At 36.2% G+C, this 18185-nt stretch overlaps 1 protein-coding gene across 3 annotated transcripts in view; it reads right to left on the bottom strand.

Moving 5' to 3' along the window:
• Nucleotides 1–18185, bottom strand: part of ZRANB3 (zinc finger RANBP2-type containing 3) — a 273757-nt gene that overhangs the window by 113991 nt on the left and 141581 nt on the right. For all 3 annotated transcript variants that reach the window (XM_070476275.1, XM_020879240.2, XM_020879241.2), the window contains exons 4-6: nt 11498–11676; nt 8145–8376; nt 1479–1564 (exon numbers count right to left, since the gene is read on the bottom strand). In XM_070476275.1, the coding sequence (XP_070332376.1) occupies nt 1479–1564; nt 8145–8376; nt 11498–11676 (497 nt within the window). The remainder of the gene's footprint in view (nt 1–1478; nt 1565–8144; nt 8377–11497; nt 11677–18185) is intronic.

Genomic DNA, 18185 nt, shown 5'->3' with positions numbered 1-18185 from the left:
TTTATAGTCTTAATCTGAGCTTTCACTGTCAAGGGCCCAGATTCAATCCTTGGTCAGGATTAGGGAACTAATCCTGCTACTGTGGGGCACTAGAATGGAATGGAATGGATCAGAACATCTCAACCGCATGGGGTTATTTCAGGGAATCGTAGAAAGGAAAAAATAAAATACACATACACACACATATATACTGAGAAAAAAGGTGGGATTCACATCAAATATAAACAGTTGACTTCCACTATATACAAAGATTTCCAGTATATTATTAAGATTAAGAGCCAATAAACTTAGTAGAATGAAGGGCAAAGAACACAGACAATTGACAGGAAAAAAGTATAAATGACTCTACAAGTATGAAAAAATGTTAAGCTGCATTTAATAACATAAGAAGACTGACGTGCATTAAAACTACTATCAGATCACATTGGCAAGAAAAATAATTTCTCTTTGAATATGTCAGTAAGGTGTGAGGAAAGAGATAATCATATTGCTGGTAGGAATATAAATTGGTACAAATTTTGAGAAGCATAATTTGCAAATGTCTAAAAAATATACAAATGCAAATGCCCTTTGTATGAGCAATTCCATTTATAATAAATTTGTGTTACAGACTTATTCCCATGTATTGACTATATAACATGGAACACTAAAATACCTAGTAATTACGGAGTGCTCACTATGTGCCAGTCACTATTCAAGACCTCATAACATAAGCTCATTTAAGGCACATAATAACTCAAAGGAAGGAATAATTATTCTCTTTTCTGAGCTGAAGAAATTGAGGGATAGAGAAGTAAAGTTACTTTCTTAAATGAAATACCTGGTAGGTATTGAATGTGAAAATAAAACATAGGTAGTCTAACTCTAATTTTGCATGCTCTTTGCCACTATAATACATAGTAGACTGCATAAATAAATTACAGTGCATCCAAGCACTGAAATACACAGCAACATTTAAAAAGAATATTAAAGCTTTTCTAGTAGCTGATATTCAAAGATCTCCAATATACAGTCGGTGAAGACAGCAAACTACAGAACAAAGTGTACTGTATAATACTATATATGTAGAAATAAAATGAAATAATATTATACATACATAACCATATATGTTTTTCATGCATTCAGTACCTACAGAAAAATACGTAAGAAACTGCCAACACTGGTTACCTGGGAAGGGAAATGGTTAACTGGAACACACGAGCAAAGTGGCACTTACTTACCATTTCTGTACAATGTGCATATCCATCTGGTCGACACAAAGAAATAATTTTAAAAATGAAAAGTAAAAAAGAAATAAAGAAAAACTTCCATTATCTACTCCTTTTTTTCACTCTATATATGGGTCATTCACCCAAGATTTTACTTCAGATTATTCCATAGCTACCACAAGTTTATAAAACCCTGGGGGAAAAAAAATTAACAGAGCTTAATGTTCAAGGTAAATAGGATTAAAAGTTACAGAAAATAGTTTTTCGTACCTGACATGTGCATTACAGTATCTTTTGGCATACTCAGTCCATGTTCCAAATTTTTGTGGAAAGAGAGCTTCAATCTGCATGAAAAGCTGTAACAATATAGGTATTCTCAATGTGCTGTAATATTTTCAAGTTAATTGCTGTTACTATAAGTCCAATTAATGAAATAGTAAAAACAAAAATGTACCTCTTTTTCCTCAAGGCTCTTCCTTTCCCTCTACCTACCCATCCCTGCCATCCTGTTTTTCAGGACTAACTCCTATCCCTTTCTTCAATATATATTTATATATTTTGTACACCTATATATGCATATTTATAATTCTCTTTTATTTACATGATCATATAACATACACAATTAGAATTTTTCCCCCAAGTCTACTTTAGACATCATTAAAGTACATATACATCTATCAATCATCTATCCATCCATCCATCCATCCATCCATCCCCCATCTGCATTTCTAATAGATGGGTTTATACAGTCTGTTTTTAGAAATTATGGCATGTTTTAAAAATTTTGATAGATGTTACCATGCTGCATCGTAAAAGGATGGTACCAATTTATATTCCCATCAATAGAATCATAAAATCTTTTAATTTTCATAACTTTAATAGGCTGTATACAGCATTTCACTGTTAATAAGCTTTTTAAAAAACAACAGTTTTATTGAGATATAAATTCATATACCACTTTTACTGTTCATTTTTAAAGTGTATATTTCAGTGGCTTTTAATACTAAAAGCCTTGATTACCACTATCTAATTCTGGAACATTTTTATCACTCCAAAAATAAAATCTATACCCATTACTAGTCATTTTTTATTCCCACTCTCTCCCGAACTTGGCAACCACTAATATATTTCCATCTCCAAGAATTTGCCTATTTTGGACATTTCATATAAATAGAATCCTAAAGTATGTAGTCTTTGTGTCTGGCTTTCCCTGAGCATAATGTCTTCAAGGTCCATCCATTCTGTAGAGTATATTAGTACTTTATCCTTTTTACAGCTGCATTTTGCTTATCAATTCAGCAGTTATAGACACTGGCTTTTTTCCACTTTTTGGATGTCATTAAGATCAGCTATATATTCAATTCTCTTGGGTATATACCTAGTAATGGCATTGCTAGGTACTATAGTAATTTGATTTTCAATTTATTAAGGAACTGCCAAAATGTTTTCCAACGTGGCTTTGCTGCTTTGAAAAGCGTGAAAGTGTTAGTCGCTCAGTTGTGTTCGCCTCTTTGTGACTGTAGCCCACTAGGCTTGTCTGTCCATGGAATTCTCCAGGCAAGAATACTGGAGTGGGTAGCCATTCCCTTCTCCGGGGGATCTTCCTGATACAGGTATTGGACCCGGGTCTCTTACATTGTAGGCAGGCTAAGCCATCTAAGCCTTACCATCTAAGCCTCCAGGAAAGCCTTTACATCCTTTTTATATGACAACATACTCCTAAATAACAAATTGTCCAAAGAAGAAGAAAGAAGGGAAGTTAGACAAGACTTTGGAATAAATGAAATTGAGACAATAACATACCAAAATTCAGATCCAGTGAAAGCAGTGCTTAGAGTAAAATTATATCTGTATATGTTTGTTATTAAAAAAGAAGAAAGTTCTCAAATTAATCATCTAACTTTTAACATTAAGACACTGGAAAAGAAAACTATACCCAGGAGATATAATATAATTAAGGCTAGAATGGAAATAGAGAATGGAAAATACAGAAATAAATCAACGAAACAAAAAGTTGGTTCTTAAAGAGATCAACAAAATTGACAAAATTTTAGCTATGACTGAGAAAAACAAGATGACTCAAATTACTAAAATTAAGAACAAAAGAGGGGACACTACACTTAGCCTCACAGAAATAATGAAATATTATAAGAAAATTCTATGCACAAATGTATGCCAATATATTAGATAATTTAGATGAAATGGGCAAATTCCTAAAAAGATACAATACCAAAACTGATTCTAAACTAAATAATCAATCTGAATAAACATTTATTCAGTGAAGAGAAAGTTGTTAACCTAAATCCATCCACAAGGAAAAGTTTAGACCCAAATAGCTTAACTATCAAATTCACCAAATATTTAAAAAATACCAATGTTTTGCAAAATCTTTCAAAATATAGTAGAGAAGGGAACTCTTCCACGTCATTCTTTGACACCAGTAATACTTTAATAACAAAACTGGACCAAGATAGAATAAAAAACCACTACAAATCAATATCTCTTATGAATACAGACATAATAATGATTGTCAACAAAATATTAACAGACTGAATCCAGAAGTATATGAAAGGATTATATATTATGACCAAGTGAGTTTTATCTTAGATGCAAGGTTGGTTTAATATGTGAAAGTCAATTATTATACTGCAGCCTATCAATAAAGGACAAAAACATATGAGTACCTCAATAATGAAGAAAAGGCATTTGACAAAGCTCAACATCCTTTCATGATTAAACACTCAATAAACAAGAGGTAGAAAGGAACTTACTCAACCTGATAAAGGAAATCTACAAAAACCCACCATTAACAAGGGTTTAGAAAAGGCAGAGGAACCAGAAATCAAACTGCTAACATTCTTGAGATCATAGGGAAAGGAATGCAGTTCCAGAAAAACATCTACTTCTGCTTCATTGACTGAGTAACGAATCTGCCTGCAATGCAGGAGACTCAGATTCCATTCATGGTCCAGGAAGTTCCTCTAGAGAAGGAAATGGCAACCCACTCTAGCATTCTTGCCTGGATGAAGAATTCAATGGACAGAGGAACCTGGCAGGTTACATTCCATGGGGTCACAAAAGAGTCAGATACTACTAAGCAACTATCACTCTGCTTCATTGACTAAGCTAAAGCCTTTGACTGTGTGGATCACAGCAAGTTGGAAAATTCTTAAAAAGATGGAAATACCAGACCACATTACCTGTCTCCTGACAAAATTGTATGCAGGTCAAGAAGCAACATAACTGGACATGGAATAATGGACTGGTTCCAAATTGGGAAAGGAGTACATTAAGGCTATATATTGTCACCCTTCTTATTTAACTTATATGCAGAGTATATCATACAAAACACTTGGCTGGATGAATAACAAGCTAGAATCAAGATTGCCCAGAGAAATATCAACAACCTCAGATATGCAGATTATACCATTCTAATGGCAGAAAGTGAAGAAAAACCAAAGAGCCTCTTGATGAGGGTGAAAGTGGAGAATGAAAAAGCTGGCTTGAAACTCAACATTCCAAAAGCTAAGATCATGGCATCCACTTCCATCACTTCATGGCAAACAGAAGCAGAAAAAGTGTAAGGAGTGATAGATTTTCTATTTGGGAGCTCCAAAATCACTGTAGACAGTGACTGCAGAAAAAAAATTAAAAGATGCTTGCTCCTTGCAAGAAAAGCTGTGACAAACCCAGACAGCATATTAAAAAGCAGAGATATCACTTTGCCAACAAAGGTCCATATAGTCAAAGCTATAGTTTATCCAGTAGTCAGTCATATATGGATTTAAGACTTGGACCATAAAGAAGGCTGAGAGCTGAAGAATTGATGGTAAGTCAAACCTAAAGGAAATCAACCCTGAATATTTACTGGAAGGACTGATGCTCAAGCTGAAGCTTCAATACTTTGCCCACTTGATGTGAAGACCAGACTCACTGGAAAAGGCCTTCATGTTGGGAAAGTTCAATTCAGTTTAGTCGCTCAGTCATGTCCAACTCTTTGCGACCCCATGGACTGCAGTACGCCCTGACCATCACCAACTCCCAGAGTTTACTCAAACTCATGTCCATCGAGTCGGTGATGACAACCAACCATCTCATCCTCTGTCGTCCCCGTCTCCTCCCACCTTCAATCTTTCCCAGCATCAGGGTCTTTTCAAATGAGTCAGCTCTTCACATCAGGTGGCCAAAGTATTGGAGTTTCAGCTTCAACATCAGTCCTTCCCATGAATATTCAGGACTGATTTCCTTTAGCATGGAGTGGTTGGATCTCCTTGCAGTCCAAGGGACTCTCAAGAGTCTTTTCCAGCACCACAGTTCAAAAGCATCAATTCTTCAGTGCTCAGCTTTCTTTATAGTCCAACTCTCACATCCATACATGACTACTGGAAAAACCATAGGTTTGACTAGACGGACCTTTATTGGCAAAGTAATGTCTCTGCTTTTTAATATGTTAAGTTAGTCATAACTTTCCTTCCATGGAGTAAGCGTCTTTTAATTTCATGGCTGCAGTCACCATCTGCAGTGATTTTGGAGCCCAAAAAATTAAGTCTGTCACTGTTTCCCCATCTATTTGCCATGAAGTGATGGGACCGGATGCCATGATCTTAGTTTTCTGAATGTTGAGTTTTAAGCCAACTTTTTCATTCTCCTTTTCACTTTTATCAAGAGGCTCTTTAGTTCCTCTTCACTTTCTGCCATAAGGATGGTGTCATTTGCATATCTGAGGTTATTGATATTTCGCCTGGCAATCTTGATTCCAGCTTTTGTTTCTTCCAGCCCAGCGTTTCTCATGATGTACTCTGCATATAAGTTAAGTAAGCAGGGTGACAATATAAAGCCTTGACATACTCCTTTTCCTATTTGGAACCAGTCTGTTGTTGCATGTCCAGTTCTAACTGTTGCTTCCTGACCTGCATACAGCTTTCTCAAGAGGCTGGTCAGGTGGTCTGGTATTCCCATCTCTTTCAGAGTTTTCCACAGTTTACTGTGATCCACACAGTCAAAGGCTTTGGCATAGTCAATAAAGTCAATTCCCATCCCCAAGAAAGGCAATGCCAAAGAATGCTCAAACTATCGCACAATTGCACTCATCTCACACTCTAGTAAATTAATGCTCAAAATTCTCCAAGCCAGTCTTCAACAGTACGTGAACCATGAACTTCCAGATGTTCAAGCTGGTTTTAGAAAAGGCAGAGGAACCAGAGTTCAAACTGCCAATATCCGCTGGATCATCAAAAAAGCAAGAGAGTTCCAGAAAAACATCTCTTTCTGCTTTACTGACTACACCAAAGCCTTTAACTGTGTGGATCACAACAAACTGTGGGAAATTCTGAAAGAGATGCTGGGAAAGATTGAAGGCAAAAGCAGAGCGGGCGGCAGAGGATGAGATGGTTAAATAGCATCACTGACTCGATGGATACGAATCTGAGCCAACTCTGGGAGGTAGTGACGGGCAGGGAAGCCTGGCATGCTGCAGTCCTTGGGTTCGCAAAGAGTCAGATGTGGCTTAGTGACTGGAGAACAAAACAAGGGTAATACTTAAAGGTGAAAGACTGAATGCTTTCTTATAATATTAGGAACAAAATAAAGATGCCCACACTTGCCATTTCCATTCCAAACTCTACTGGAAATTCTAGCCAGGATAATGAGGCAATTTAAATACAATCTTGCGTACAGAAAATCCTAAGCAGTCCACTGAAAACTATTAGAAGTAATGAATGAGTTTGCCAAGGTTGCAGTATACATGGTCAATATGCAATCGACTGTATTTCTACAAATGAAATTGATAAAACAATTCCACTGACAACAGCATCAAAACGGATAAAATATTTAACAAAAGAAGCAGAAGACTTATCCTATTACAACTACAAAGCACTGTTGGAAACTTAAAACCTACATAAACTGAAAGATATCCCAAGTTTATGAATGTGAAGACGTAATATTGTTAACATGGCAATACATTCCAAACTGATCTACGGCTCCTACACAATAACTATGAAAGTCTAAGCTGGATTCTCTACAAATGTAGCCAAGTTATTAAAAAGAATTCTTAGGAAAATTCAAGGGACCTAGAATATTCAAAATGATTTTGCAAAAGAAAAACAGAGTTGCAAGACTCACACTAGTTTCAGAACTCCTAATTTAGAATTTATAATCTTAATACGTTTTTGGTGAAGAATCCCAAACATCCCCAGTTTGTATAACCATCATAATCTACAAAACCAGGATTTACCCTTGCATGGAATAGCATGTATCCTGGGTGAGGCATGAAGGTACTGGCATGCAATTACAGGGGACATACGGACCACTACCATATTGTCAGTGTTCGCTTTCTTATGGTAAGTAATCAATAAGTGATTATTCATTTTACTATCACCATGCAGGATACACATATCTTTTATATACTCCCATTCTGAAATGATACATTTTGTGTATTTTTATAAAGATATAATGAACCCCACGATCCAGGGACACAATTTTGGAACATAAGGAAATTACCTGGGGTCCACTCTTCCACTTCTAGTATTTACAACAAAAATATAAAAGGTAAATTGAGAATTTTACCATCATTCTCTATGTACTTTTATGTGTCTTTCAGAAGACTTCCAGAGCAGAGAACAAATGCAGAGCCATGGTAACACTAGGAGAGATGTGACGCCACAGCTCTCTCAGAGCTGGCTTATTACAAGTGTATACTAAATATAAAAAGCTTGTAATAAAGGTAAAAGCCACATATAAATATACCTATAAGCACGGCTAAGCTTCACACATACATAGATAAAAACAGTCAGGGTAACAGATATATTTAGCCATAAATAGAAGCCTAGAATTTTCCAGTGTGCTCTTATGGCATTTGAAGCATCTAATTTAAAAATTATAAAAACAGTGATTGATTGCATTTTTTTCTTTAAGCCCAAAATATAAGGAATTTAATACCTCTTCGGGTCTTCCCAGAGCTGGAGTTCCTGTAAGCAGAATGGCTCGTTTGGCTTTCTGTACAATGGGCAATAGAATCCGGCTGCGAGTTGCACTTCTGGACTTCATGTAGTGTGATTCATCTACAATAACGACTTTGAAGTTCTGATTATTCAGTGCATCTATCAAAGTCTCCGCATCTGTGGTTAAAAGGCCATAACCCAGAACTGTCACTTTGCTGGTTGATATTCTCCTAGAAAACATAATCCATGTACTTAAAAACTATTTTGGTAACCAATGTATCATAGACAATACATTTCTTAGGGAAGAAATACAGAGGAGAAAGAAGAGGAAAAATAAGAAGAGATGATTCAACGCTGAAACCCAAAGTCTCTTAATTTACCATCTTCAAATTTGATAAATCAGAATCCGAATTTAAAATCTGGTTAAGAAAACTAAATTTTTAGTTAAATGGTCTTTGGAATATTTTGACATCCAGGTCGTCACATTTTACTAGGATAATAAGAAAATTACTTTCTGGGAATATTTGCTTCAGTGCATCTAGAACTCTTGCATATAAAGTAGGTAACTCAAAGATTAGTTGACTATACAATGAAGGTCAGCAGTGTTTTTCATCTCAGGTGCTACTGTGATTTTGAGCAAGATGATACTTCATGTTACAGGTCTATCCAGAGCACGGCAGGGCATTTCACATTCTTGAACCCTCTCATTAAAGGCCATTAGAGTCCTTATCACTGTGACAACAAAAGTGAGGCCCTGGCGTGACATAATTCATATATTTATAATATTCTTTATCATACTGTAACAAAATTATTCATTTATATGTTTATTTCCCTTATTCTATCATAAGATGGGTGAGGACAGGAAATGTGTCTTATTCATCTTTGGATGACAGTGCTGTGCTCCCCATGAGTGTGCAGAATGAGATAATTAGAAAAATAAATTCATTAACAATAAAATGTATCACTTTTTCATTTTCTATATGGCCAGTGAAAAACACAGGACAATGTCAAGTCTTTTGCAGTTCTCTGATCTCTAACAGAAAATTCAGATCTCCTAAAGAGCCTAATATGAGTACTAATATTAGTACTAGAGTACTAATATGACAATTTTTGCATTTTTCTCTGAAGGACAACTGCATTTATACCTTGGATAAATCCACTCAATATAGAGACTTATGAATTTGCTCCTGTAGTCAAATATAGGAAGAAGCTGCATGAGAAAATTTGGGGGTTAATATTACTCACTTAGATACACTAAGAGTAATATATAAAGGACAAGGGCTTCAAACGTCACTGTAGCTGCTGTCCTGCCATGTCTAGACTAATAGACAGTCTAGGCATAACTGGTATATGACAAAAGGAAGTATATGTATTTGCAGTAAATCCATGTTGCCACTTGTTGCTATATACCTAAAACTATTTAAGTACCTGGAAGACATTGGGTAAGTTTTTCTGCCCTTAGCTATCATCCTGCAGAAAAGTTACATGCTGGGGTTGAAGCACTATCTAAAGACCCCAAATGTTATTCATTTAAAAACATTAGCCTCTGTTTTAATTGCAAGAGTATAGTTCCAAAATAGTAATAAAAATGAGAAGACTTAAATGCTATAAATATGATAGAGGAATATTATAAGAATACTTTAAACTTTTAAATAAAGTATAGATTACAGAAAATGATTATAGAGGCTATAATAAATTCTACATTCTCTAAACTATTAAGTCTTAAATTTCATGCAGTTTTATTAAAAAAGAGGAAATTTTTCATAATTATTACCTACATTTTATTTTGACTATGCAAATATAGTGTGTAAATTTTCTGGGGCCCAAGAAGACATATTTTACTGAATTAGAATTCCAAGGCTGAAAGAGAAAAAGGCAGCTAGCTATTTTGTCTGGTTCCTCTTTCCACATTCACAAAGGCCAACTTTATTTCTACAAATACATTTTATGATAACAATCTTAGAGAATAAAACATAGAAGAATAATACGACACACAAAATAATCTAACAAAGTATTACATATTTATTTCTAGTAGAAATGTAACTTTTTATTTGTGACTCAGAAATGGTAATTCTGAACTTCTAGGAACATGACAATTTGCATAATTCACCTAGAAACTCGATGTAATAAATTATTAATATTCAAATTGATTGGTTTATTCCAATGGCTGGAAAACAAAACGAGAAAAAGATAGTAACTATATTATGAGTTTAGAATAAGGACTTCAAATAATCACAAAACAAATATTTTCAATACAGAAAATATTACAACTATAAATTAAAATAATAAAAAAGTAAAACTGCCTAACATTAATTTTGAGTTACACATAAAACTTGCATATAAACTAACAACTTAGAATGCAAAACCTGCCATAGTTGCTGATAATAAAAGCTCACAAACTTCAAGTTAATCACTGAAAAGTTGGAACATTTATTTTTCAACTTCAAAATAGTGAATTTAAAGTATATTTAAGGTATATACAAAACAGGTATATTCATATGTTTTTAAAGCATGTATATTTTACATTTTAAAAATATACCATAAAGGAACATATAACATTAAATATATGGTTGGCTTTTAGATAGGTAATTCATGTTTTTAAATGGAAAATAAAATTCTCTACATTACTTTCTTATGGGGAAACAATGGAAATAGTTACAGACTTTATTTTCTTGGGCTCCAAAATCACTGCAGATGGTGACTGCAGCCATGAAATTAAAAGATGCTTGCCCCTTGGAAGAAAAGCTATGACCAACTTAGCATATCAAAAAGTAGAGATACTACTTTTGCCAACAAAGGCCCATCTAGTCAAAACTACAGTTTTTCCAGTAGTCATATGTGGATGTGAGAGTTGGACCACAAAGAAGGCTGAGCACTGAAGCATTGATCCTTTTGAACTGTGGTGTCAGAGAAGATTCTTGAAAGTCCCTTGGACTGCAACGAGATCCAACCAGTCCATCCTAAAGGAAATCAGTCCTGAATATCATTGGAAGGACTGATGCTGAAGCTAAGGCTCCAGTATTTTTGCCACCTGATGCAAAGAGCCAACTCATCAGAAAAGACCCTGATGCTGGGAAAGATTGAAGGCAGGATGATAGAGGATGAGATGGTTGGATGACATCACTGACTCAATGGACGTGAGTTTGAGCAAGCTCCAGGAGATGGTGAAGGACAGGGAGGGAGGCCTGGTGTGCTGCAGTCCATGGGGTCGCAAAGTTGGATATGACTGTGCAACTGAACAACAACATTACTTTCTTAATTTTAAATTCTGCGATATTTCATTCCAAACACTGCTATACATTAATTATACACAGGAGGGCTTTTTTTCTTAAAGCTTAGAGTTGTTCTTACCCAACATCAGTTTTATTCTGGATGACATTGATTTCTTCAGGACTCAGCTCTGGGATCCACTTCTCTATTTCCTCGGTCCAAGGATACCTCAGAGATGAAGGGACCACCACTAAAAGAGGCCATTCCTCCTTATAGAAGTAAGCGATGCCAATTGCCTGAACTGTCTTTCCTAGACCCATCTAAATTAGAAACAAATAAATAACGTTCAACTATTAAACATTATTAAACAAATTACTAAAAGTTTTTAGTCCAAGAGCAGTTATATTACTAGTTACCATTTCAAAGTTTTAAGGCATAACATTCAAGTACAGAGTCAAGAGTTTTCAAAGTTGAAACAAGATCCAGATGAAGATAAATTTTTTCCATCCTGTATTTTAACAACGAATTGAAGATAAATTAGGCAGGACATGGGAACAGGTTAAGGTAACTTAGGAATGGACACACATGCATACACACATACATAAAGCACAACCTACACATTATAGAATTAAATAATTTAACATCTTAATATTTATACCTCCTTCCAAGAAATAGCACACAACCCAACCTTTAGCCCTACAGAGTCGAATTTAAGATTTACCTAATGGTAAATCCTAGCTCTAAGAGGAAAGAACAAGCTTTTACAAAACTTACTTCTGTAAATCTGAACCATAGAGTGATTATATACCATTTAGATATGTTTCCTAGTCCTTAAAGCCTTCCAATCCTAAAAGCTGAAACCCACTTAAATTAGGTTCTGGGACCAACTTAGTTCCAAGGCAGTAGAGATTTAAGATTTGAGAGATTCTTTAAATCTCTTAACAATTTAAGAGATTTAAGAATCATTACCTGGCTTGGGATCATTAGTGTTACTTCTTTCCTGCATCAACTCTGATCACTGGCACAGTTCCAGAAACTGAGTCATGGCCTTATTTTGTGTGTGTGGACCATACCACAAATCCTTGCCATAGTTGTGAGTTCCTGGTTTTGCTTCCTTTCAAGGTTTCATAACTCATTTTCTTAATCTCAGTTTCTCTAGAAACAGGGCTCTTTTCTTCCTCAGTATCTTAGGGAATAGGATTCTTTCTTTGGGACTCAGATTCTACCACCAGGTGCTTACATTTTACTTGCTGCTAAATTTACATAGTATCAATGAGCTGCCTACCTGGATTTTGGTGCATTTCACTTAGTGTGACTAACAGTGTTCTGTGTTGGCCTGCCAGGCACCAACTGATGAACCAGTGTTTAAAATTTCCTAATACTGTCTGCTCCTGAGATCAAGGATGTAGGTCTTCCCAGATACTATAAAATGTAGAGGAAAACAGGCAGGACATTCTGAGATAAACTGGAGCAATATTTTTTTTTCAATATATCTCCTAGGGAGTAATGGAAACAAAACCAAAAATAAACAAGCAAGACCTAACTGAACTTAAAAGTTTGCACTGCAAAGGAAAAGATAAACAAGATGAAAACACAATCTACAGAATGGGAGAAAACAGTTGCAAACAATATGACTGACAAGGGACTCATTTCCAACATACACAAAAACAACTCATATGTTTCAATATCAGAAAGACAAACAATCCAGTCAAATAATGAACAGAAGATCTAAATAGACATGTCTCCAAGGAAGACACAGATGGCCAAAAGAAATGAAAAGATGCTCAGCATCACTAATATTAGAAAAATGCGAATCAAAACTGCAGTGAGGTATCACCTCACACTACTCAGAATTGCCATCATGAAAAAGTTTACAGCTAATAAATGCTGGAGAGGGTGTGGAGGAAAAAGGAACCCTTCTACACTGTTGGTAGGAAAATAAATTGGGGTAGCCGCTATGGAAAAGAGTATGGAGGTTTCTTACGAAGCTAAAAATAGAATAACCATATGAACCAGTAATATCACTCCTGGGCATATATCTGGGGAAAACTGATCTGAAAATATACACACACCCCAGTGTTTACAGCAGCACTAAACCCAATGAAAAACCAAATCAGTCTCCTTTCCTTGGAGAGCAAAGGAAAGTCATGTCTTAATATATATCAATAACCAGGCATTGTGATTTAAACAAAAAGTTTTCCTTGAGTTCTGCCGCTTGAGCGAGAAATTTCAGAATCTGACTAACTTGGAATCACTGAAAAGAACAAATTCCTGAATCTGCATAACGGATCAGGTATCTGAATTATCTGAAGATAATACCCTATCCTGGTTGGACAATTCGCCTAAAAAATAAGATTCCAGTCTGTTTTTATCTAGTTATCTTTCATGGAAACAACCCTAAATTCATTATCTCTTTGTTAAAGATCATGTAGTTAACTGAATAATGGTGATTTCTAGAAACTAGAAATATTTACCTATACAAAGTAAAGCAAGCAAAGCAATCAGTTGTTAATGCTCTTAAGTATTTATTTTTTAGGCATTTGCTGTTGGTTGTTCCTTTTTTGGGCACCATCAGTACAAGATAGTTTGACAGGACAAATTCAAACAAAACATGATTCCAAATTAAAAAACTATATTAATGTAGTCTCATGTTCCCATTAAGGAAAGAAATGATCCATAGCATAGAATAGCTGTGTTTTTTTTTTTTTTTTCATTTATTTTTATTAGTTGGAGGCTAATTACTTTACATCATTACAGCAGTTTTTGTCATACATTGAAATGAATTAGCCATGGATTTACATGTATGCCCCATCCCAGTCCCCCTTCCCACCTCCCTCTCCACCCGATCCCTCTGGGTCTTCCCAGTGCACCAGGCCCGAGCACTTGTCTCATGCACCCAACCTGGGCTGGTGATCTGTTTCACCCTAGATAATATACATGTTTCAATGCTGTTCTCTTGAAACATCCCACCCTCACCTTCTCCCAGAGTCCACAAGTCTGTTCTATACATCTGAGTCTCTTTTTCTGTTTTGCATATAGGGTTCTCGTTACCATCTTTCTAAAGTCCATATATATGTGTTAGTATACTGTAATGGTCTTTATCTTTCTGGCTTACTTTGCTCTGTATAATGGGCTCAAGTTTCATCCATCTCATTAGAACTGATTCAAATGAATTCTTTTTAATGGCTGAGTAATATTCCATGGTGTATATGTACCACAGCTTCCTCATCCATTCATCTGCTGATGGGCATCTGGGTTGCTTCCATGTCCTGGCTATTTTAAACAGTGCTGCGATGAACACTGGGGTGCACGTGTCTCTTTCAGATCTGGTTTCCTTGGTGTGTATGCCCAGAAGTGGGATTGCTGGGTCATATGGCAGTTCTATCTCCAGCTTTTTAAGAAATCTCCACACTGTTTTCCATAGTGGCTGTACTAATTTGCATTCCCACCAACAGTGTAAGAGGGTTCTCTTTTCTCCACACCCTCTCCAGCATTTATTGTTTGTAGACTTTTTGATGGCAGCCATTCTGACCTGGGCGTGAGATGATACCTCATTGTGGTTTTGATTTGCATTTCTCTGATAATGAGTGATGTTGAGCATCTTTTCATGTGTTTGTTAGCCATCTGTATGTCTTCCTTGGAGAAATGTCTGTTGAGTTCTTTGGCCCATTTTTGGATTGGGTCATTTATTTTTCTGGAGTTGAGCTGGAGGAGTTGCTTGTATATTTTTGAGATTAATCCTTTGTCTGTTGCTTCGTTTGCTATTATTTTCTCCCAATCTGAGGGCTGTCTTTTCACCTTGCTTATAGTTTCCTTTGTTGTGCAAAAGCTTTTAAGTTTCATTAGGTCCCATTTGTTTATTTTTGCTTTTATTTCTGAAGTTCTGGGATGTGGGTCATAGAGGATCCTGCTGTGATTTATGTCGGAGAGTGTTTTGCCTATGTTCTCCTCTAGGAGTTTTATAGTTTCTGGTCTTACATTTAGATCTTTAATCCATTTTGAGTTTATTTTCGTGTATGGTGTTAAAAAGTGTTCTAGTTTCATTCTTTTACAGGTGGTTGACCAGTTTTCCCAGCACCACTTGTTAAAGAGGTTATCTTTTTTCCATTGTATATCCTTGCCTCCTTTGTCGAAGATAAGGTGACCATAGGTTCGTGGATTTATCTCTGGGCTTTCTATTCTGTTCCATTGATCTATATTTCTGTCTTTGTGCCAGTACCATACTGTCTTGATGACTGTGGCTTTGTAGTAGAGTCTGAAGTCAGGCAGATTGATTCCTCCAGTTCCATTCTTCTTTCTCAGGATTACTTTGGCTATTCGAGGTTTTTTGTATTTCCATACAAATTGTGAAATTATTTGTTCTAGTTCTGTGAAAAATACCGTTGGTAGTTTGATAGGGATTGCATTGAATTGCTTTGGGTAGTATAGCCATTTTAACAATATTGATTCTTCCAATCCATGAACACGGTATATTTCTCCATCTGTTTGTGTCCTCTTTGATTTCTTTCATCAGTGTTTTATAGTTCTCTATGTATAGGTCTTTTGTTTCTTTAGGTAGATATACTCCTTAAGTATTTTATTCTTTTTGTTGCAATGGTGAATGGTATTGTTTCCTTAATTTCTCTTTCTGTTTTCTCATTGTTAGTGTATAGGAATGCAAGAGATTTCTGTGTGTTAATTTTATATCCTGCAACTTTACTGTATTCATTGATTAGCTCTAGTAATTTTCTGGTAGAGTCTTTAGGGTTTTCTATGTAGAGGATCATGTCATCTGCAAACAGAGAGAGTTTCACTTCTTCTTTTCCTATCTGGATTCCTGTAACTTCTTTTAATAGCTGTGTTTTAGATAAAATTTATCAAAAGGAAAATAACTGTATGAAACTCTTTTTATTGGAGAAATAAACTTTCAAATTATGTATTTAGGTTTCAATATTTTGCAAATAAGTTTAAATAGCCTAACATTCAGTTATAAAAGCAATAACACACTTCAAGTAACTTAAGCACAAAGAAGTAACCCCATTCAAAAGGTGGTTCAAAGCTCTTGGCTTTAACTACCATAGAATTTGTTAAAGTAGAATAATACAGTGTTTCAGAACAATTAAGCCTAAATCACCTATCTGGAACAAAATCCTTGACTCAATAATAATACAGTTGTTTAGATAACTACATAGGAGGAATTTTAAAGAATATACTAACTTCAAGAGAACATTTTATCAATCTTTTAAAAATAATGAATCACTGTTATACTGGGGAGAACAATTTTACATTTTCTAAATGTCTTCTTTCATAAAATTAATAGTTAGTTAGTTCAGTTGCTCAGTCGTGTCTGACTCTTTGCGACCCCATGAACCGCAGCACGCCAGGCCTCCCTGTCCATCACCAACTCCCGGAGTTTAACCAAACTCATGTCCATTGAGTCAGTGATGCCATCCAGCCATCTCATCCTCTGTCGTCCCCTTCTTCTCCTGCCCCCAATCCCTCCCAGCATCAGGGTCTTTTCCAATGAGGCAACTCTTCGCATGAGGTGGCCAAAGTACTGGAGTTTCAACTTCAGCATCAGTCCTTCCAATGAACACCCAGGACTGATCTCCCTTAGGATGGACTGGTTGGATCTCCCTGCAGTCCAAGGGACTCTCAAGAGTCTTCTCCAACACCACAGTTCAAAAGCATCAATTTTTCAGCGCTCAGCTTTCTTCACAGTCCAACTCTCTGTATTAAGATCAACTAAATAACAATGGTCCTGACATCCTAATTTCTGTTTTTATCCCCCCCATTATGATAGCTTTTAGACAGCAATTGTATACAGAAGATACCTGGTGATTGAAAATTTTTGAAACATAAAATTTTGCAGATTTTCAAGTTATAAGCAGCTTGTAGCTTTTAGGGTTGAGGTGTGGACTGTCTTTAGAATAGGTGGTCTGTTTGTTCTAGAAGATACCCCTTTGGAGGGCCCTTTCAGGTGTGTGGATTCAAAATTTTAATGAAGAACTAAATTAAAGAAATCCACATAGAAAAATGTGAGACTGAAATCCTGTGTTGTTCATGATTGCTAAGGAAGTGTATGTTTTAGCAGAACTATTTAAATATTCTTAATTTTCTTTCCTACATAGAGGTTTAGATGATATATCTGAAAATTATTGTTTATTCTTAGACAAGTGAGAGAGATTGTGTGTCTATTCATTCACGTGCTGTCTCACAGGGGACTAGGAGCAGGAAAGAGACCATAGGAATATGGACATGCAGGCCTGATCTTTACTCAAGAATGAAGAGGCTACACTTTGGGAACCGCGCTGTCGCACTTTCCTCACGGTCAGGCTCTGCCTCATGAATGGAAGCAAGATCTTCCCTGAAGGAATCCACTGGGATCACGCGAGGCTGGGAAGGAAGTGGGCCTTCGAGGGCAGCTTGTGTTGTTCAGTCGCTGAGTTGTCTCTGACTCTCTGTGACCCCATGGACTGTAGCACACCGGGCACCTCTGTCCTCCACTGTCTCCTGGGGTCTGCTCAGATTCATGTCCATACAGTCAGTGATGCTACCTAACCATCTCATCCTCTGCCGCTCCCTTCTCCTTGTGCCTTCAGTCTTTCCCAGCATCAAGGTCTTTTCCAATGAGTCAGCTTTTCCCATCAGGTCAGCAGGATAGGGCAAAAAACTTCTCTCTCTAAAGACAAGACAGTGAGTTGAGAATGAACCACGTGAGTTGAACTCAAGTTGGCTTTACTCGAAAGCACAGCTTACTGAGGCCCACAAGGGGGATAGCAAAAAGTGATGCTGTGAGAAGGCTCTGCAGTGGACAGTGACTGGATCTGAGCAAATGTATTTTACAGGG

This window comes from Odocoileus virginianus, chromosome 13 (assembly GCF_023699985.2).
Source record: "Odocoileus virginianus isolate 20LAN1187 ecotype Illinois chromosome 13, Ovbor_1.2, whole genome shotgun sequence".
In the NCBI taxonomy this organism is placed as follows: Eukaryota; Metazoa; Chordata; class Mammalia; order Artiodactyla; family Cervidae; genus Odocoileus; species Odocoileus virginianus.
Note: the sequence above shows the minus strand (reverse complement) of the source record. Positions and strands in the feature narration are given on the sequence as shown.